The 23714-nt window shown below is 41.0% G+C and overlaps 1 protein-coding gene across 1 annotated transcript in view; it reads left to right on the forward strand.

Moving 5' to 3' along the window:
- Positions 1-23714, forward strand: part of LOC126426708 (coiled-coil domain-containing protein AGAP005037-like) — a 250976-nt gene that overhangs the window by 140781 nt on the left and 86481 nt on the right. Inside the window, exons 9-12 of the mRNA XM_050088630.1 lie at positions 9691-9847; positions 12967-13089; positions 18975-19082; positions 21086-21184. Of these exons, the coding sequence (XP_049944587.1) occupies positions 9691-9847; positions 12967-13089; positions 18975-19082; positions 21086-21184 (487 nt within the window). The remainder of the gene's footprint in view (positions 1-9690; positions 9848-12966; positions 13090-18974; positions 19083-21085; positions 21185-23714) is intronic.

A 23714-nucleotide genomic window follows, 5' to 3' on the forward strand; every position in this document is an offset into this window, starting at 1 on the left:
ACAGGGCCAACACCCGGCATCATGGTGTGGGGAGCGATCTCCTACACTGGCCGTACACCACTGGTGATCGTCGAGGGGACACTGAATAGTGCACGGTACATCCAAACCGTCATCGAACCCATCGTTCTACCATTCCTAGACCGGCAAGGGAACTTGCTGTTCCAACAGGACAATGCACGTCCGCATGTATCCCGTGCCACCCAACGTGCTCTAGAAGGTGTAAGTCAACTATCCTGGCCAGCAAGATCTCCGGATCAGTCCCCCATTGAGCATGTTTGGGACTGGATGAAGCGTCGTCTCACGCGGTCTGCACGTCCAGCACGAACGCTGGTCCAACTGAGGCGCCAGGTGGAAATGGCATGGCAAGCCGTTCCACAGGACTACATCCAGCATCTCTACGATCGTCTCCATGGGAGAATAGCAGCCTGCATTGCTGCGAAAGGTGGATATACACTGTACTAGTGCCGACATTGTGCATGCTTTGTTGCCTGTGTCTATGTGCCTGTGGTTCTGTCAGTGTGATCATGTGATGTATCTGACCCCAGGAATGTGTCAATAAAGTTTCCCCTTCCTGGGACAATGAATTCACGGTGTTCTTATTTCAATTTCCAGGAGTGTAATTACAGAATACTTGGTTTAAGATCTTCAACAGTGATTATAATTTTGGCCTTAAAGGTTTGGAACACCCCGTAGTCGAGCTTTGGGCCCTTGATTGTACTGTGGAGTAACAAAAGTAATGGCTGAAAGAGGAACATCAGATTATCTGTCCAACATTTTCTCATCTGCACAAGTGAGAAGCATTTTCCCCAGCACCTCATCATAGTAAATCAATGGATCATATATACTCCCTGGAAAAATGCAGGAATTTTTTCATCCGAAAAAAATCGGGGAAAATCGCAGGAATTTTTAAGAATTCTGGGTGTTACTGTAGCAAAGAACTTTACTTTAGTCTGCCACTGCAGAATAATACTGCAGCAGTAACTAAGAACTGATACTCTATCAAAGGATTTTGCTTTATCCCTCTTCTGCAGAATAGTACTGCAGCAATGAAAGATAAATGAGAGAATAACACTGAATAAAACTTAAGTTGCAAAGAAAATGCATCACTTACAACAACAGAACACATTGCACACACAACCATCTACTGACAGCAAAATGTGTCAATCAATTTAAAACAAAGACTATGTAATACTTTCTAACAACAAACTGCATTCAATGAGAGTGATGTCACAACTATTTACATTTCTAATAGATTGAGGAAAAGAATATAGGATCTTAAAGGGTAACATACACTAAAAAACGATTTCGTGTTTATACTTTCATTATACAAAAATACGCAGCTTAAATCTTGCCACACAGCAAAGATCTTTCCATAGCACATTTTTTGTTTCCTAAAGTGTTAAGAAGTTCTACATCGGCATATAAAATCTTTACAATTCTAAGGATTGAAAAGTTTCAACAGGTCTGAGGGATAGCACACTACTTGCCATTAAAATTGCTACACCAAGAAGAAATGCAGATGATTAATGGGTATTCATTGGACAAATATATTATATTAGAACTGACATGTGATTACATTTTCACGCAATTTGGGTGCATAGATCCTGAGAAATCAGTACCCAGAACAACCACTTCTGGCCATACTAACGGCCTTGATACGTCTGGGCACTGAGTCAAATAGAGCTTGGATGGCCTGTGCAGGTACAGCTGCCCATGCAGCTTCAACGTGATACTACAGTTCATCGAGAGTAGTGACTGGCGTATTGTGACGAACCAGTTGCGTGACCACCATTGATCAGACGTTTTCAATTGGTGAGAGATCTGGAGAATGTGGTGGCCAGGGCAGCAGTCAAACATTTTCTGTATCCAGAAAGGCCCGTACAGGACCTGCAACATGCGGTCGGTCATTATCCTGCTGAAATGTAGGGTTTTGCAGGGATCGAATGAAGGGTAGAGCCACGGGTCATAACACGTCTGAAATGTAACGTCCACTGTTCAAAGTGCCGTCAATGCGAACAAGAGGTGACCGAGATGTGTAACCAATGGCACCCCATACCATCATACCGGGTGATACGACAGTTTGGCGATGACGAATACACGCTTCCAATGTGCGTTTACCGTGATGTCGCCAAACACGGATGCGACCATCATGATGCTCTAAACAGAACCTGGATTCATCCAAAAAAATGACGTTTTAGCATTCGTGCACCCAGGTTCATCGTCGAGTACACCATCGCGGGCGCTACTGTCTGTGATGCAGCGTCAAGGGTAACCACAGACGTGGTCTCTGAGCTGATAGTCCGTGCTGCTGCAAACGTCGTCGAACTGTTCGTGCAGATGGTTGTTGTCTTGCAAACGTCCCCATCTGTTGACTGTGGGATCGAGACTTGGCTGCATGATGCGTTACAGCCATGTGGATAAGATGCCTGTCATCTCGGCTGCTAGTGATACGAGGCCGTTGGGATCCAGCACGGGGTTCCGTATTACCCCCCTGAACCCACCAATTCCATATTCTGCTAACTGTCTTTGGATCTCGACCAATGCGAGCAGCAATGTCATGATACGATAAACCGCAATTGCGATAGGTTGCAATCCGACCTTTACCAAAGTCGGAAACATGATGGTACGTATTTCTCCTCCTTACATGAGGCATCACAACAACATTTCACTAAGCAATGCCAATCAACTGCTATTTGTGTTTGAGAAATCGGTTGGAAACTTTCCTCATGTAAGCCGTTGTAGGTGTCACCACTGGCGCCAACCTTGTGTGAATGCTTTGAAAAGCTAATCATTTGCATATCACAGCATCTTCTTCTTGTCGGTTAAATTTCGCGTCTGTAGCATGTCATCTTGTTGGTGTAGCAATTTTAATAGCCAGTATTGTATATTGTCATTTAACATGGAAAAAAATGTTTTTAACCCACAAAAGAGTGTATTTTTAAATGGGAAACTCGGGAATTTTTTTTTCTTGTCTGCGTGTCCACCCCACTATACTTCTGACTGATGTGTTGTGGGACAACACAGCATGCTTTATGAGACAACATTGTGCTTGTATGTTCAACTGCAACCTCTGTGGGCCGCTCATATTCACTGGTGAGGTAGTATTGAGTCTCAAAGAAAGGCAGGTGGGTGCTGAGGCATAAACACTACTTTGCTGATGGCCTAAGAATCCTGTCAACTGAGTACAAGGAAAAGATGTGACAGTAGGTGATTATAGTTGGTGGGGATGCCAAATTTTGTGAAGCAGATACTTTACTTTCCTCTCTAGTATCCGCTTCAGCTATTACCAAATGTAGTACAGTACTAACATTGCAGTTTTTGAACAGGCCTATAAAGTCATTGGGAGGACTTTTACGTATGTATGGTAAGAACAGGAATGGACCCAGGAATGAACCCTGTTCCTAGCTTTCAGAACCAGTAGTTTCCTTGTTGGGAGGAGGAGAGGGGGAGAGATTGGGAAAGGTTAAACAGGAAGGACAGATCATTTGGACCCCTGGATGACAGGAATCCTTTTATTTTGAAACAAAGGGAGACAAAAATAGATATAATAATGACAAACAGTAACACATTAAAAGGAGGATCCCCTTGAGGTCTCCCATCATTCTCGAAATACACTGTCTTATCAAAAGTATCTGGACACCTATTAGAGGACATTAATAAATAGTGTATCTGTTCTTCATTTTACAATGGCTTGTACTCTGCTGGGAAATCTTTCAGTGAAATGAGTGAATATATGTGGCTGGGAAATCTTACAGTGGGATGAGTGAATATATGTGGAGGAAAGGCAGTCCATCCTTCGTCAAGGGTCAAAACAGAAATGGTAGGGATGTTGCACACAAGTCTGGAGCAAAGTCGATATTTTAACTTGTATCAAAAGTGTTCCATTGGCTTAGGTCGATACTCTGGGCAGGCTAGTTCATTTCAGGAATCTTATTGTCCACAAACCATTGCTTCAGAGGTGCTCCTTTATGATAGGGTTCATTGTCATGCTTGTACAAACAGACATTATCCCTAACTATTTGTCAACTGTGAGCAGTACACAGTGCTGTGAAACCTGTTCATTTAATATTTCCTTAAGCGCAATAAGGGTACAACACCCTAATATCGTAACACCAGCTTGTCCGTGCTTCACTGTTAGCACTACGCATGATGGCAGGTAACATTCTCTATCTATGATCTATCAACCCAAATCACACTTTTCCAGTCCTCCACTATCAAGTGGTGTCACGCTTTACATCAGTGTAAGTGTCACTTAGCACTGACTACAGAAGTACGTGGTTTATGGGGAGCTACTCGACTATTATATCCCATTCTTGTTAGCTCCCCACAGACAGGAGTGATCCCTTCCACAGTGCTTGACGGTCCCCACCCCTCAGTGCATGAGGTCTACCTGGTCTCAGTTTAGGTGTAGTTGTTCCGTAATGTTTCCACTTCACTGTCACATTACCGACAGTTGACTTGGGCAGCTTTAGAAGTGTTTAAATGTATCTAATGAATTTGTTTCTCAGATGAGATCCAATGACTAGTCCATGTTTAAAGTCCCTGAGTTCTCCTGATGGAACCATTTGACTATTACTGCTTGTCTACTGACAACACAATAGTCCCAGCCTCCATTTATAGAAGCATCTAGTTGTCAGTTCCGCATTACATAGGTGTGTCCAGGTACTGACCAGATGGTGTATGCCTCTCTATGCAGCATCATTTCTCTGTTCTCATTTTCATGATCTATGTGTGATTTATGATGGTGGTAACAGAATTAGTGCGCAGTTTCCCTCAATTACATTGTGCCAGATGAAAAAATAAATAAATAAATCATTGGCACTCTGGTGGATTCTTAGATTTAAATCTGAAGGAGGCCGAGCGGATACTTCAAAACATTGAAAATAATTGATCACGTAATTACAATTTGAACAAGATGAAATACTTTGAAACAATCCATGTCCACCGGACTGTCTAGGTATATGGCACTGAACACTAATTTATCACTTGATACAGTACAGAATAAGAGTCTGTTGTCTCATTGTACAACAGACTATGAGCTTGATACATAGTTCTGTACAATACAACTCTTGCACTGCTGGCTCTGTAGTGAGAAGCTAGCAACTGAACACGGGCTCGTTTACTAGCTATTTTTTCCAGTAATACTTCTCTGCTGATGGGCTTGCTACATGTCCCAGTTGCTGTCTTAATTTTGACTCCTGTAACTGGTAATTCTATTAATCCTAAACCTTCAATTTGCTGCCAGAAAGATTCAGAAATTGCAGATAAACTTGAGCCAGAGTCTAATAATGCAATATCTGTAATTCTTCCCACATTTATATCAGTTATTGGCTGTATCACCTCTGTTTCTACTCTGTTCAGCCCTGATTCTTGTAATAAATCTCTTTCTACTTCACACCTGCTTTCCTCTTGCATAATGCAAATATCTTTAGATCTTTCTCCAAAACATACATCAGTATCCCCTTCAAACAGATCCTTAATAGCAAACTCAACATTCTCTTCTTCACTTAATTCTTCCAATTTTCTGGCAATTTTAAATTTTATTTTACCCCATTCTTCAGGCATCAAAGCATTGTGTAATTTTGCATAGGACACCCAATCACTCAAATTACAATCAGCCTCCTCCTTTCCTAACCATTCACAATTAACATCTTTCAGGCTTGCATCCTCATCAGTTAAGAAACATAGGTTTCAATTTTATCTTCTGGGCAACCTACAGCAACATTCTCCATATCATTACACATTTCCATATCCACATTGAAGTCATTATCACTACCACAGTTAACACCTGCACCCACAAGCACCGTAACAGTATCAGTAGGTAATTGACCAGCATTTCCCACATTGTCAAATACACCGCTCATATTAGCCTTTACATCACACTGAATAACCCTCTCCTCACCTTTTCCACAATTCTCCATACTATTTCCGATAGACATCAAATTTTTCACTCACTGTCTTTATTGTATCACTTAGCCTCTATTCCATATCCCCTATTTTCGAATCCATTTCTCCAAATATTGCAGTTTTTATATTCCCTATTTTTGAGTCTATTTCTCCTAATTTACTAGTAAGTTTTACAAAAAATGTACTCAGGTCACTTCCTGGCATCAAGCCTATTTCTTTTGGCATGCTAGGGCTACTACAGTTACTCCTAACATCCACTGATTCGCCTTCACTTTGAGATTCACACATCTCCTCGGCCATGGCTAATGAAAGGGCACAATTTTGCAATGTAGCTGCTGGCTGTATTTATCTTTTATATCCTCGTGTTACGCAATGTCTGCAGTGAGCTCCGCAGTACAGCTATGCAATGAATCGTAGTCGGCGGCGTGGACATGCAGCAAACTCGATCAGGATCGAGAACACGTTGCGTGGGCCGCTGGCAGCATTGTTTGTCGGTGGCACGGACGACGGCATTGATCATAGCAGCACATGGATACAACAGCTTCGACTGCTTTACCCGTAGCAACACACGGGCACGGCACAGACGACGGTTTTTTCCCGCGGCGACACGTGGACACGGCACGGACGACTGTTTTACCCGCGGGAACACGTAGACACAGCACGAACGGCGGTTTTACCCGTGGCAACACGTGGTCAACTCATCAGACTGTGTAAATGACTGCCTCACAATCATGGCGGCCTTATATCGGCGTATCCAAGGGGCAACGCGTATCTCGTCCAGCACAAACACTCCGCTACTGCTAATGCACTGATTTAGCTCAGAGCCCCCACACTGACTGTTCAAATTCTAACCATCGGACGGACACCCGATTTCGAAATACTATAGAATAGAGAAGAAAGTCCTAACGCGGACGAGCCTCCAATTGCAACTGAACTCGGGCTCGTTTACTACCTATTTTTCACGTGGCTCATCTGCAAAGGGGGTTGGTAGTGAACGGTTGCATTTGTGCCCCTATTATTGAGTCTGATATTGGCTAGCTTTTTAACAGCAGTGAATTGAATTATACACATTCAGAGTGAAACTTATTTATTCAAAAGAAACACTTTAACTTTGTGGCCATGCATTTTTAAGTTCACAAATAATAATCGGTGCAATTCATACACTGTTTGTCTCACACCCACACACTTTCACTTTGTTCCTTTGCATACACTGGCGTCCATGCTTGCACTCGCGGCACTTTTCCGCTCCCAACATGCCACCACAACGGACAACGAACAAAGACCCTATTTTCCCGCTCATATCCACAGTCCTGAGTCGGGTCACATGACACCACATTAGTCAAAATATTCCCTAAACATGGCCACAATTCATTTACAATATTTTATAATATTTAAATACTTAAATCCAAATACATTATATAATTTTACACATTTATCACCACACTTGTATAATTCATTGCAATTAAAAGAAAACCAAAACACTATGCAACGGAACTACAATGCCCATCAAAACACAAAACAAGTACTTTCCGGTCTGCTTTGCCCAGCATACTATCTCTGCTGCTGTGCTTTAAATTCAAATTATGAACTACTTGAAAGAGCTCCATGTTATCCCCTGTTACCTTACAAGCTGCCGTTGTCTTTGGTGATGACTGCAGAGTGGGCCTGAGCAGCACTCCGCTGTGACGTAAGTCAGTCTCAAGCAACTGTAATGTAAAGAAATTCTTGAGGTCGTGTCTATCCGACGTCTCTCATATTTTTTACTTTGTCATGGTACCTCGATCTTCAGGCAATGCCACGGGTTACTACCTCTCTGAATTTATCTTACAGGATGTAGAGAGAACACCTACCTTTCTCCCAGTTAATTTTGCTGCACATTTTTGTTATGCTTTCTCATTTCCTATATTGCCCTGTTATGACTAGCAATGTGTCTCTGTGTTCGTTCAACGTTTGTTGTCGTCCTTATTTGATAAGGACTCTAGACAGTGGAATCATGTTGTAGAATAAACTGCATTAGCACCTCGTATGCAATTACATTTTTGTAAAACCTACCTGGATAGCCTTGCACGTTAACACCTTGCTCCAGGGTTTGGGGATGTGCGTCAGCTCCGGATCGAATTCGCCTGGTGGATTAACATCTACATCTGCATACATACTCCTTAAGCCACCATACAGTGCATGGTGTAGGTTACTCTGTACCACTACTAGTCATTCCCTTTCCTCTTCCTCTTGCAAAGAGAACCAGAGAAAAACAATTGTCTGAAGGCCAGAGCCCTAAGTTCTCTTATCTTATCTTCATGGTCCTTATACAAAATGTATGTTGGTGGCAGTAGAATCGTTCTGCAGTCAGCTCCAAATGCCGTTTCTTTAAATTTTTCAATAGTGTTCTGTGAAAAGAATGTTGCCTTCCCTCCATTTGAGTTCACTGTAACACTTACGTGTTGTTCGAACCTACCAGTAACAAATGTAGCAGCCCACTTCTGAGATGCTTTGATGTCTTCCTTCAGTCCAGCTTGGGACGGACCCCAAACACTCGAACAGTTTACAGGTGAACCACTCTTTCCTAAAATTCTTGTAATAAAGAACCACTCATTGCATTTCATGTCGCTTTGCAATGTTACGGCCAGAAACAACTTGACTGTGTCCAGCAGGACACTAATAATTCTGTATCTGAACATTACAGGTTTGTTCTTTCTACTTGTTGGCATTGTCTTACATTTTTCCACATTCAGAGCTAGCTGCCATTCATCACACCAGCTAGAAATTTTGTCGTGAGCTGTATTGCCTCCTTCTACAGTCACTTAACAATAAACCTTCCCTTTCACCTCTGTGCCATTAACAAACAGCTGCAGATTACTGCCCACCCTGTCCACCATATCATTTATGTATATTGAATGTAATAGTGGTCCGATTTCACTGGGCAGTCATGATAATACCGTGTCTCTGATGAACACTCACTGTCGAGGACAACGCACTGTGTTATATTACTTAAGAAGTCTCCAGGCCATTCATGTATCTCGGAACCAGATAACTGACTGATTACTGACTATAGACTTTCTTTGAATGACCCTAAAACTGTCACAATGGAATTGGGTAGCTGGGGGGGAGGGGGGGGGGGGGACTTGATTTCACCTAGACCTGTTATGTATAACCTGATAACTTCATTGTCACATTCAAATTTGACCTCAGTATAGACAATATTTTTGCTAACTGGAATGAGCACTCACTGCACTGAACCAACGAGGGCCAGTATGCTGGCCGTCCTAGATGTGGTTTTTAGGCCGTTTCTCTGATTAGGTGAATGCCAGGCTGCTATGTCCCATTTCTGTTACATGACTCACAAACATTCTGAAAACATTAAGACACAGGCAGTTGGGGGTACAAAATTTCTGTGCAGGAAGGGGAAGGGCAGGGGGTGATGACAGGAACGGCATCTGCTATCTTATATGATTAAAGTTGCCAATTCCAGAATAACAAGCTGACTCCATGAAGAAAAAGAAGAGGATTACATATCCCCAAAAACATCAGATGGATCTTGCAAATTATCATGGGAACTTAATACACAAGAGCAGACTATGAAGTAAATATATGAGAGGCCTAAATTTTTCCTAGAGCCTGTTTGAATATTTTTAAAGTAGGCTTTAATGTTTGGGGTTTTGCTCTTCTGCTGATAATATCAGTGTCTGCTGCAGATTGTCTTTTCTGCTGATCATATTAATGCCTGCTGTAACATTATCTCTTGATGTTTCAAGGTGATATATAACTTGCATTTTACTGCCACAGCCGACCTGCAGCTGACGCCAGAGATGTACAACCAGTTACGTGGATTGCAGAAGAAAGCAAAGGACCTCCGCCAGGAGGTGCGCAACCTGAGACGCATGTCCCAAGCACAGGCCCATTCAGTGCGTGAGACGATCCGGGACACTTTCATCAAGATAAGGTGTGGATTGAACAGCTTTTATTGGTGAAATCAGTCTGTATTGATTCTTCCTCTCTCTTCTCCTATTTATGGACAGCTAAGAAGAATGAGCCATTTTCCGTACATTCTCTTAGGAGGAATGGAAAACAGGAACAGACTGGCCAAAAAGCACTTCATTGGAATTAGACAACACACACACACAAGCAGTGATATATCCTTGTTCATTCTATTGAAATAAATTACCAGCTTATTAAATTTTCTGCTTTCCTCATTGGTGTGGTCATCATTACTCTATTTTTATTTTGACTGGTACAGGAGTCACAAAATAAATCAATTTAATATGTACCAATTTCTGGCTGAGACGCCTCAAGTTTTTTGAGAGAATCTGGTAGAGGAGAGGCCACTTGGTTACTATTTGGGGAAAATCCAAATCCAGATTGAAGTATATTTTTTGTATTTTGAAAAATTGAGCAATTATTGAAAAAATGTTCTTCAGTTCCTTTATGCAAATGAATGCCTAGCACTGATTTATAAATTAGACCAGTCTGTTTCCGGTTAAGTGTCCACAGAGTGACAGCTTGGCACCCACGGGCACAGATGGGCAGAACATGCAACTGAAACATGGGCAGTAGGTATGTGAGATGTCATGTTGTGATAACCATGAGGTTATAGGTACTTAATCTCTCATGTGAGATACTGGGGTACACGTGCACTGAGGGAGCTAGTAAAATACAGGTAGTGTATTGCTATATTAACTGGTCTGGCTGTATGAAGTACTGAAATGATTAGACTATAGCCTGATTATAATTACTTGTTAGTTGATTTCTATCACTTGCCAGTACAGTGTTGCTACGTCAGCTACATCTACTGCTCGGTTATAAGTGACACTTATATGTGGTGGATCACTTCATAATTGCTATTGCTTAAAATGTGTAATGCGGATCAGTGCTAGAAGCGAGGTATGATGAGATAGTGAGATGCTCTGTCAGCAGCTGAACTTCAGTGACCAGTGACTGAACTGTGGCGGGTGACACATTTTGAAGCCCTGAATTGAAATTCACACTAGCCTAACCAAAACCTAGTGATGTGCAATGTATCAGAGAAAACGATGGTCAGCAATCTGCAGCATGACTGTTAATAATGCTCACTGTTAAAGCTAACCTCCACAAGCAAACACAAGACAAAAATTTCAGATCCAGCGATAAAAGGTTCTCACTTTCATTAATTACCTGAAACTCTCCTCACATGGGCTACATGTGCTGCCACTTTAATAACCAATGAACAGCCCTGTTCGGCACTTGGCTACAGGTTATAGATGACACAGAAGGATTCCAAGTGAAAAAGAATTACAGGAAGAAAAAATAAGGACAAATAAAAAAGTCCGTATGATGATAAAAATGACTCGGCAAAGTATTAGAAATAAAAAAATACATTTAAGCCAATTCACTGAATAAAAATAGTAATCAATCATTTTGATAAGACAAAAAATAAAAAATTTGAAAGTGTCTGATGAGATTCGAAACCACAATCACCAGCACGAGAGGCAAATATCTTGACCACTACACCAGGCCACTATATTCGTCACTATCCAGAACTAATCGCAATAATGATTTGCTACCTTCAAAAAGTTCAACCTCATGCAATGTCTTACGATCTTACGAAGCTTATCTAATATAGCTTACTTAACATAGGATTATCTCTATAATGATGATGATAACAATTGCATATGTGATGTCGAATTGCGTTTTGTGCTGTGTGTGAAATATGCATATTCCATTACCGTTGTTATGTGTGTGTTCTTTTTGGTGTGGTTATCATGACCAATGAAATGTGAAATAACAGGGGATGACTCATGATTCAGGATTCCAATAAATGAAGGAAAAAAGTCGGAGAAGGAATTGAAGTTGATCTGACCAATTGCTGTGGCAGTCTGATGACAACAAACAGTTTGAGAATGACATTGAGCTCTTGCTCCAGTAATTTTAATCAGATGATAATGTTGCAGTGTAATTCACACAAACATTTGTTGTTACTTTTAACTGTTTAGAGTTTACACTATGTGTACTGTGTTGGTTTACATCACAACCATGGAAGAATGAGTGAGTGCACAACTTCATTTTTCACATCCTGCGGAAAAATGTTCCCAAACTTCTGAAGGGAATGTAGGGAAGGGAAGGGAATTCTTCCTGCACGTGGTGAAGGTGTTACCTGCCCAGTGAATACACTCAAGTTCTTCACTATTTTCCAATGTGCTGTTGTGATACCGTTGACAAGAATGGGAGGCAGTTTTTTTGCGCAATCGGGTAATTTATTTTAGATGGGATACTAAAATTACTTGTGATTTCCTATTGTGAACAAAGGCAGTATTGATATCTTCTGGTCAGGTACTTGAGTGAAGCTGGAGGTCACTGACCTGCCTAAAGATGATTTAATAGAACTGACAAGATATATTGGCATGCAAGAAAACATTGGACCAAGAGCTGATTCACATTGCACTCCTAAAATTAATTGCTTCCAGGACAACTTTTGATTGCCACAGAGAACATTCATTATTGTGGACTGTGGTTAGACTGATTGGTTTAGTATTAATAAGCAAAATTAAAGTGTTTATAGTATTAAAAAGCAAAATTAAAGTGCGACTGAATCCTTCTGTTGTTTGTATTTTTATGAAAATGTGGCTCAGCTGAAGCTACTGATACTGAATGGAGGCTTTGCCATGTCAGAATGTGATGTGTGTGAAAATAAAAGTGACTATATCTTTTTGTGTCTATATTGTTTTGGGATCTAAGTTGTGGCGGCAGACTGATCTGCAGCATAAGTCAATATGTAGTTAAGTTGAAAATTGACAATTTGATTGTAAGTTGGCAAAACCAACAAATGTGAATACAAAATCTTAAGATACGAGACAATGATTTGTAACATAGTCGGAGGGCTAGGTTACATTGAAAAGTGACAGTTTGGGTTTGTGTTTATGAAGTGCTATTGAAAGCTTCAGTTAATTGAAAAGTGTGATTTATATTGAAATTGCTCTCCTCTTTCTTTGTTACAGTGGTTTCTGTGGCAAGTGGTGTTGTTGTATGCATAACATATCCTCTTGTTTCTTGTGCCAGAGCAATAAAATTATCTCCTTTTTTTGGCAGAGCAATGCTGTTGTCAGGTGGGGAAGAAGTTTGGGCAGCAGGTGGTGATGCTGAGAAGCTGCGTCTTAGTAGGGAAGAGGACCTCTACAAGCAGGAGATGCTGCGTCTTGAGAAAGACCTTACGTGAGTTGCCATTCCTTGTGGATACCTGAGCATAGTTGAAACTGGCGGTCTGATGGTTGGAATTAGATATAAGATCAAAATGCTTTTGGTCTACCTCATGCAATAACACTGTATCTGAAGATTACTTTGATTAACTATTCACCACACATCCTTTTCAGCAGATTCCACGCAACATCTTTTAGCATTTAATACACTCCTGGAAATTGAAATAAGAACACCGTGAATTCATTGTCCCAGGAAGGGGAAACTTTATTGACACATTCCTGGGGTCAGATACATCACATGATCACACTGACAGAACCACAGGCACATAGACACAGGCAACAGAGCATGCACAATGTCGGCACTAGTACAGTGTATATCCACCTTTCGCAGCAATGCAGGCTGCTATTCTCCCATGGAGACGATCGTAGAGATCCTGGATGTAGTCCTGTGGAACGGCTTGCCATGCCATTTCCACCTGGCGCCTCAGTTGGACCAGCGTTCGTGCTGGACGTGCAGACCGCGTGAGACGACGCTTCTTCCAGTCCCAAACATGCTCAATGGGGGACAGATCCGGAGATCTTGCTGGCCAGGGTAGTTGACTTACACCTTCTAGAGCACGTTGGGTGGCACGGGATACATGCGGACGTGCATTGTCCTGTTGGAACAGCAAGTTCCCTTGCCGGTCTAGGAATGGTACAACGATGGGTTCGATGACGGTTTGGATGTACCGTGCACTATTCAGTGTCCCCTCGACGATCACCAGTGGTGTACGGCCAGTGTAGGAGATCGCTCCCCACACCATGATGCCGAGTGTTGGCCCTGTGTGCCTCGGTCGTATGCAGTCCCGATTGTGGCGCTCACCTGCACGGCGCCAAACACGCATACGACCATCATTGGCACCAAGGCAGAAGCGACTCTCATCGCTGAAGACGACACGTCTCCATTCGTCCCTCCATTCACGCCTGTCGCGACACCACTGGAGGCGGGCTGCACGATGTTGGGGCGTGAGCGGAAGACGGCCTAACGGTGTGCGGGACCGTAGCCCAGCTTCATGGAGACGGTTGCGAATGGTCCTCGCCGATACCCCAGGAGCAACAGTGTCCCTAATTTGCTGGGAAGTGGCGGTGCGGTCCCCTACGGCACTGCGTAGGATCCTACGGTCTTGGCGTGCATCCGTGCGCCGCTGCGGTCCGGTCCCAGGTCGCCGGGCACGTGCAACTTCCGCCGACCACTGGCGACAACATCGATGTACTGTGGAGACCTCACGCCCCACGTGTTGAGCAATTCGGCGTTACGTCCATCCGGCCTCCCGCATGCCCACTATACGCCCTCGGTCAAAGTCCGTCAACTGCACATACGATTCACGTCCACGCTGTCGCGGCATGCTACCAGTGTTAAAGACTGCGATGGAGCTCCGTATGCCACGGCAAACTGGCTGACACTGACGGCGGCGGTGCACAAATGCTGCGCAGCTAGCGCCATTCGACGGCCAACACCGCGGTTCCTGGTGTGTCCGCTGTGCCGTGCGTGTGATCATTGCTTGTACAGCCCTCTCGCAGTGTCCGGAGCAAGTATGGTGGGTCTGACACACCGGTGTCAATGTGTTCTTTTTTCCATTTCCAGGAGTGTATGTTTCCAAATCATGGGTATCACGTAATCTCTCCAGTTCAGTGGACTCCTGCTTCTTTTCTTGGACTGAACAAGTTCGTGATCATCTCTGACTCATTAAGTGCTCCGTTGCCTCCCAGCACCTTAGCAATTCATTGGGACAAAATGTTTATCTGAAGCTACCTACACACTGAGTTGTGGCATGTTTCTTACAGCAGGGTGTATACGCCCCAGGACAACTGGGAAATCTGGGATAAATCTTGGAATTTTCATTGTTTTAGTTTTCAGTTAAATTTTTGTGGTTTTGACTGGTAAGAACTGATACTATAACAATGAATTTTACTTTAGCCCACTACTGCAAAATATTACTGCAGCAATGAAACATAAACGAGGGAAAAAACAAAATAAAACCTAAGTTACAGAGTAAATGCACCATTTAGGACAACAAAACACAGTGCACACACAAGCGGCTGCCAACAGCAAAATGTATCAAAGGCTTTAGGACGAAGACTATGCAATACTTTGTAACAACAAACTGCTTTCAGCAAGCGTGACGTCACAAACGGTTTACATTAGGTTAGTTTGAGTAGGTACCAGTGGGCGTATGCACATGTGAGCAGTAGTGTCGTGTATGAGCAGTACCTTCTTCCACTTGTGGCTGCTGGAAGTGCGGTTCTTAGCTGTATCAGCAGTAGCAGCAGACAGCCAGATGCTAACCGGAAAACATTTTCTGGCGCACCCAAGTTGCCAGACTCGCACATGCACAGAGCAGTCTTGAGTTGTAGTGGGGTGAGTAGTAGTCTCCACATGAACCGTGTTTACATTTGGTGATTTTGTTGTTTCCTCTTCATTTACAGCTCTCAAGCCAAATGAAAGCAAAACGTATTTCTGTGGCCAGGAGCTATAAAGTGGATTAAAATACATTCACATAAATATGGAAAGCTAAAATATGTTATTAGTTTCAGTTTTCTGATTTCATTTTTTTCCAGGATTTTGGAAGTCGGGCATTACTTGCCTTGCAGAACAATGTAGTTATTTTGTTGATTTGATAAAAAAATGATTTTAATTAAAATCTTTTCCACAGAGGCAGTCAATTTATTTGAAACAGTATTTGCTATTGTCAACTGTTTGCAGAATTTCAAGTGCATGTTTTTATCTTCTGGGATGTATGGCATTATGCCATAATAAAGAACTAAACATTAGATAATAACAATACTAATACTCAAAAAAAAAAAAAAAAATTGCATCCCAAAAACAACACCCAAAAAGCTTAATATCAGGTTGGGGCCTACTTCTTTGTTAATCTGGACATACGAATGTACCCTTTAAGCCGAATCATGCATTTTAGTATAGTTTACGAAATTCCGATGCTGTTGGAGTATCCTCTGATGTCCTGTTTCGTTTATGATGTAATGTAAGATCTCATAAAGCTTTATATGTATGAACATATGGGCTACCTTCATCATCGTAGCTGCGCGTGTACAGTAACACCGTTTTTTAGGGCTCTCTGACAACTGCTGAAATGATGTATTCTGACAATCGTGGGAAAATATTGTAATTGGTGGTTTGAAAAGCATTACTTTCAAAGTACATTTTATTTTACACAATGTGAATTATGTTATGTGTGTGAACGTACTTTGAATTTCTTAAATGACAGAGTGTTTGAATCTCATTTAAAGCTTAACACTGTGAGGGCTAGTCACTTAGAAGAATTTCAAACCCGGAAGACCAGACATTTATGTCGGTGCTTAAAATTTTACTGGCTCATTTGTGTGATTTATCGAAGTGTAACACACACATAAAACACAAATATTATATGTGAAAGCTTAGCTTTTCTTGTAGCAACACTGTTTACATAATTAAAACCATTGACTTTTCCTATTTTTGTGTGTGTGTGTGTGTGTGTGTGTGTGTGTGTGTGTGTGTGTGTGTGCGTGCTACTTAGCAGTGATATTGCTATAGGCTGATTACATTGTGTGTCCTGTGCTCTGAATCACTACGTTTACTTGTGACACATTTTCTGAAAGACGAAAACCAAATTTTGGAAACCACTTTAAAAAAGCCACTCCACCAGTATTAGCCGAAAATTTTTAAAAAGAAGACGAAACCTGACAGCCCGAGCATGTTTAAATACTGGCTGTGTTTACAAGAGAGTGAAAATTGATTGCAGAATTGGAAAACCAACAACCAGAAGCAGATTTCTGGAATTGATTTTCAAGTTTTTACATGATCGCCCAAAGTGGTATTGGGAAATCAGTTTATGAAATCTGGTTTTGGGAGCTGGAGCCCCATGTAAATGCGGCAAATATCTGCTATCATTGGCTGGCGAGATCACGTGACACGAGCTATGATTGGCTTTCAAAAGCCCATCTCAATCTTGATTTCAATACTTAAGAAACTAATGTTCTGTGTTTGGCGGAATTCGACTATGTACTTAAGTAATATGAAAATACGCAGCATACATGTTGCTGCATATCAAAGATCTTTCCAAAACACATTTTTTTTTCCTGAGGTTTGTTTCCTAATGTCCCGGGAAGTTCTACGCCAGTGTATAAAACCTTAACCATTCAAAGGATTGATAAGTTTTACAGTTCCTAGGGAAAGTATACTGTCACTTAACACAGAAGAAGTGTATTTTTAACCAGGAGATCCGGGAATTTTGTTTCCTTCTCCGCGTATACACCCTGTACAATGTTTCTAGAAACAGTTGTCTGTGGCAGTCTCAGCACAGATCAAGAGAAAGAATGTTTCTGGCCAGCTACTGCATTTTGCTGCACTCATCATACTTTGAGTAATAATTTCATTGAGATTCTTTAGCATCCAATACAAAAATGAAATAGCAAGGAATTATCAAAATGGCATCTTTGTTTGAATCAGAGGATTGTCTATGGCACTTTAAGATGAACAGAAATAGTAAAAAAAAAAAAAAAGAAAACAGTAGTTGGTGCAGAAAATTGTTGCTGTGTTCAACAGAAGCAACAAACTGTGTTGAGAAGAAAATCTGTTTGCTAGTAGCACTGTACCAACACTAGGCGAAGGAAGTGGAGGAGTGGCGTGGACACCATTTACGAAACATCATGACAACATGGTAGTGTAATTTCAACTAAAAATTCCATGAATTCTGCGTTCTTCTTCTTCTTCTTTTTTTTCAGTTGCCTATACCTTTTCCTAATCCTTCAGGCATTTGGTGTTCTAAAAACTTCACATAGTATTTAAGACATTGTTTTTTTTTTTTTAAATGTGAAATAAATATACACCCCTGAATGGCTTTTCTCTTAGCAGAAAACAAAGTGTAATGATAAATCTTTGGTTCACTGCAATTTCTTTGCAGATATTTATGTCTTTCTTTGAAACAAATGGTGGTAGCATAATTTCATCAAAGTTGTTGAATTAAATCATAATGAAGTTACTGAAACCTATGCCATCTTCCATATTTGGCTTCAGTAGCAGGTTATCCCCGCCACTTCTTTGGTAGTATGGCTCCTCCTGTCCTTCTCTTTGTTTGTTCAAACCTTTGAGCATTAATAGCACAGCACTATGTGCCAGTATGTTGTCCCAATCACAAGATAGCTGCTGATTCTGATATACTATGAGAATTACTTGTTGCCAGTGTGAACAGAGTCCTTAACAAAAAGCAAACATGTTGTGAAGACTGCAAGAAGCATGTCTACAACACAAACAAGTTTCCATTGGTGGCTTGAATGTGAATTTCTGAATATTGTGTTGAGGAAATTCAGAATGTTTAATAGAAACAAGTGGCAGCTGTATTGACTGACTAGCTACAGGACATTTCTACTTAATGAAAACATTAGTTTTTCTAGGAACTGTTCTTCCTTTTATATCAACAAAAATGATAGAATTTGCAAATTCATGAAGAGAAAAATTATGGCAATTATCTCACATTGCTGTCAATACGCGAGATCATTGAAACTTGGAAAACAGTCATAATCGTGTAGAACTACGAAAGGAGAGAAAACATGTTAATCCTATCATTGGGAACACCAGGCAGTTATAGAGACAAATTGTTGCACTGACATCAGAAATTCCCAAAGGCAAAAATGTGTCTTTGTTAATTATAACAGTAATTCAGTCTATATCTTTTGAAATTTCCGAGCACGTCTATTTTTAGAGAAAATTTTATTGATGTGGAACCAAAGAAAAAACAAATGAGAAGCAAGCTTTTTTCTCCCAAAAAATCGATCTGCTATGGGTCTGTCAGGTTCACCACTAAATTAATGTTAGTATTGCAGTTTAGTTGAAATAATATTGTTTTAAGTTTACATTTATTTTAGGGAGCTGGAGAGCACAGTTGAAGAACTGAGGGGTAATGTGATCAACCGGAAGACACGGGTCAACATGTCTGATGTTGAGAATATGGCTCTTATTCTCAGTAAATCAAGGTTAGTCTCTTGCATGTAGCAATGGTTATCTAACACTCACAGAACATTGGAATACGTAGTTCACACTCAGCTTACTACTTACTTAATCAAAACCAAACATGCAGACAAATATCACTCAAGATTTTGCAAATCATTTCATGTTACCTTAGGAAACTAAAGGGTGACCTAAATATACTTAAAATGGACAACTTACGTTTAGAGATAATCCTTCCTGGAAGGAATCTACTGCCATGTATCGCCTCTACATTTCTCATACCAGATTAACCCATAGTGTTACTTTATGTAATGAACCACCCCTACGTTATGGCTGCAGTGCCCTGCAGACAGTAGCTCACATCCTGATGGAATGGTCTCTCTTTCTGGCTCTCCGAGCTAAGCGTGGTTTTCTGGATTCTTTGCCTCTTAACATTGATTGTGGACTTATGGGCAGTTGGACATATTCTCCATTTTTCCATGAAAGTGGTTTTTATTCCCATATACAATGCTTTAAACTATCTTCAAAGTGGGTGTGGAGTGGTTGGGGTTCCACTGCATACTGGGTTTGGGTGGACCCTCAACCCTACTTGCTTTGCCAGATGTCCCTGAAATCCCTTTTTTACACTGTTTTAATTGCTTTTAGATGTGGTCTACTCCTTTTTCTGCTGCACCCTATTTTCCATTTTAGAGGGAGCGCTGTGTTAAATAGTAGGTGCTGCTTCCCTTTTTAATGCTTTGCTTATAATGGATTTGGGGTTGGATTCCCATGAGAGGAACAGCCCCCATTGCTTTCAGAGCACCAGTTGTCAAATGACTGGCCCCCACCTGCCTACTATGTTGGTTATTTCTCTGACTTTCTTTCATTATTGTCAGTCCGACTGATGTTCTTTATGTTTTTAGGCTTCTCAGTTTTACTGTTACCAATCTCCTGAATAGACGGCATTCTTTATTCTGTAACCGTCTCTGCCCTTAATTGGGTTGGGGTGTGAGGTGGGGATTTTCTTGCCATAGACAAGGCCTGGGAGGACTCTCATCTGCTGTAATCTATTTACCAGCCCAATCTTCTCCATAAATTATTTCTCGGCTCTGTCATCTATAGTGCCTTCAGTGCTTCAATATTACCACATCTACACACGTTCATCATTCAGTCACATTTCTGGTGGACATCGCTAACTCCAGATGAACTACCTCTTGACAGAGGACTGATGACCTTCCTTTTCAGCCCCTTAACACCCAACTAACCAATTACGTATTGATAGTAGGGCTGCCTAGTATACACACTGTTCTTGAAGGAAGTCATTTTTCTGTTTGTTATTTATTTATTTAATAGCTGGTCAGCAAATTTTGTCCCTTTGGGCATTGTCAAACAACATCACACAAAGTTATGTAATTTGTCAGCATGTCATGATCCACACAACAATGTGCAATAGGTAACATGCAATGATAAAATTTACACCTGTTAGCCTCCCTCGTATAGACTTGCTACTTAATAAAAGTGTACTTGTAGGACAGTTACATGCTATGAGTCAGTGCCATAGGCTTCAATGTAAAATGTGTGAAATGTATGTTTATATTTACAACTAAATTGTAAATGCAGTACTGCTGTTAATCTTCCATCACTGGTACACTAAGTCACACGAAAATAAATTATTATTATACCTATATGAACAATAATTCTGTGTCCTGGTTTTTACTTGTTTGTCCTGAAGTTTTATGCATAATTTTGAAAATTTACTTAAAAATGATGTGGGTACTCTGTGTATGTATCCACTTTAGGATTCCATGTATTTGCTGACCTGGGTCTGTGCAACTTGGCCTTTCCAATTTCACCTAAAGGTCTGTAACCAGCATGATGTTTCCTTGTCAATATACAGTTTTGTACCTGAAACTGTAATCATTTATTAAAATATTGGACCAATATCCAACCAACAATATGTCACATTACCGAGTTATTTATTTCTCCTTTCTACAGGGGAAGAAAGGACACCAGTATGAAGTTAATAATGATTTTTTTGATATATTTCCAGTAAGACTGTTGCAGACCTCAAAGTGCGTTTCCCAAGTCTACAGGAGGGAATGAAGAGCCTTTTGTCATCTGAGATGGAGAAAGTTGTCAGGGAAGAAAAGTGAGTATCCTTATATGAATATGATCTGGTTTTTAGTAACAATAACATATGATTTTTGTGCTGTTGGAAAAAAATTAATACAGGGAATTGCACTTAAATTCTTTTTTAAAACTTTTATTATCAAACTCACCTAAATTGACTTCAGTGAGAGGACTGTTTTATCATATTTTATTGATCCTCATTCTTCATTTTTCATTCAAGGTACACTGAGACATAGGATACGCAAGTCGGGAAATGATATGATGGATCATGTTAAATAACATGAAACATTTTAGATTTATATTTCAGTGCATAGTGTCAGTCAGTATGTGTCTGAAATTCATAGGCTCTACACAGTTTATTCCTGGAAAATTTATAGAATTACTGCGAAATGTTAAACAGTTTTTAAGAAATCCCTAAATATTCATATGGGTTGCCTGCTGAGAAGTTCCTCTGAGCTGTAGAAGCAGTGTTTAGTTAAATACGCCAACAACCTGGCTTTAAGACTTCATTTTTCTTCCATGAAAGAAAAAGAATTCATTTCAGGGTAGAGTCATCCTTGAACTTGAAAAACTTATCCAACATTTTTTAGTACCATTTATTTAATGCGCCTCATCAAAACCCCAGCTAAACATTTGTTTCCAAAATTATTCTATGACTGCTGTCTTTTTCTGCTTCCTTAGGTCATTTTTTTAGGTTAGAGACTGGAGAGTCATGCCTGTGCCAAACAAGAAAGGATAAGGAATATTTTTAATACACTTCTAACACAGAAGAATGGAAAAGAAAGTTGAGACTCTCTTAGCTGACTATAAGTTTGGCTTTAGGAAAGCTAGAGACACCAGCGAGGCAGTTCTGGCATTGCAAGAAGACTTAAGGGAAACTGAAATATCTTCATAGGATGTGTTGATTTAAAATGGTATAAAATGTTCAAAATTCTCAGAAAAAAAAAAAAGAAGTGTAAGATACAGGGAAAGACAGGTAATATACGGTAATGTACAATAATCAAGAAAGAACACTAATCATGGAAGGCTAAGAACAAAATGCTAGGGTTAAAAGTGTGTAGGACAGGAATGCATTCTTTCTTCCATGTTTTTCAATCTGTACAGCAAAGAAGCAGTGATAATGATAATAAAAGAAAGATTTGGGACTGGGGTTACACTTCACAGTGAAATAATACCAATGATAAGATTCACTGATGACATTGTTATCCTCAGTCGATGTGAGGAAATATACATGGCATATTGGATGGATAAACAGTCTGCTGAGCACAGAATATGGATTGAGAGTAAACTGAAGAAAGGCAAAAGCAATGAGAAATATCAGAACTGACACCTGTGGGGAAACTTACCATCAAATTTGGGAGCCACAAAGTAGACAAAGTTAATAAATTCTCTTACCTTGGAAGCAAATTAATATGGGATGAGCGAAGCAAGATTGGTGTAAAAAGCAGACTAGCAGTGGCAGAAAAAATGAGTACTGCCAAAGAAAAAATTCCCAGACAAAGATGTCTGCTAGCATCAAACATTGCCAGTAATAGTGATGGCCATTCACCTCACATCAGTCTGAGCAGTTCGGCCCAGTTCTATACATGCTTAGCTCACTACAGTCATCTGCTAACACAGTGAGCTTCTGTCTTCATGCACCTATTTCCACCTAAAGGTCTCAATTCTGCTGTGCAACTGAACATCCATCTGATATGATCACTGACTGCTACATGCTTAGCTCACTACAGTCATCTGCCAACAGAGTGAGTTTCTGTCTTCATGCACCTATTTCCACCTAAAGGTCTCAATTCTGCTGTGCGGCTAAACATCCATCTGATACGATCACTGACTGCTAGGACCTAGAGAGTAGCACCAGACCTAGCTAAGCTACTGTAGCCCTAACCTCATCCTCAGTTCGGATCTTCCCTTCGCGGTGACAACATCTAATTTCAGCGCCATGCATGCACTGTGAGAGACATGCCAAGTGGCGATACACTTCATATCAGAGACGCTCGTCCCACACATGGAGACTCACCTGTGCTGTGCCACCTTTATTCCTGATTGTAGGTTGGTATGTAAATCAGGCTTTGTGCTGCAAGACATTCATCTACATCTACATCTACATTGATACTCCGCAAGCCACCCAACGGTGTGTGGCGGAGGGCACTTTACGTGCCACTGTCATTACCTCCCTTTCCTGTTCCAGTCGCGTATGGTTCGCGGGAAGAACGACTGTCTGAAAGCCTCCGTGCGCGCTCTAATCTCTCTAATTTTACATTCGTGATCTCCTCGGGAGGTATAAGTAGGGGGAAGCAATATATTCGATACCTCATCCAGAAACGCACCCTCTCGAAACCTGGCGAGCAAGCTACACCGCGATGCAGAGCGCCTCTCTTGCAGAGTCTGCCACTTGAGTTTATTAAACATATCCGTAACGCTATCACGGTTACCAAATAACCCTGTGACGAAACGCGCCGCTCTTCTTTGGATCTTCTCTATCTCCTCCGTCAGACCGATCTGGTACGGATCCCACACTGATGAGCAATACTCAAGTATAGGTCGAACGA

Source organism: Schistocerca serialis, chromosome 11 (genome assembly GCF_023864345.2).
Source record: "Schistocerca serialis cubense isolate TAMUIC-IGC-003099 chromosome 11, iqSchSeri2.2, whole genome shotgun sequence".
NCBI lineage: Eukaryota > Metazoa > Arthropoda > Insecta > Orthoptera > Acrididae > Schistocerca > Schistocerca serialis.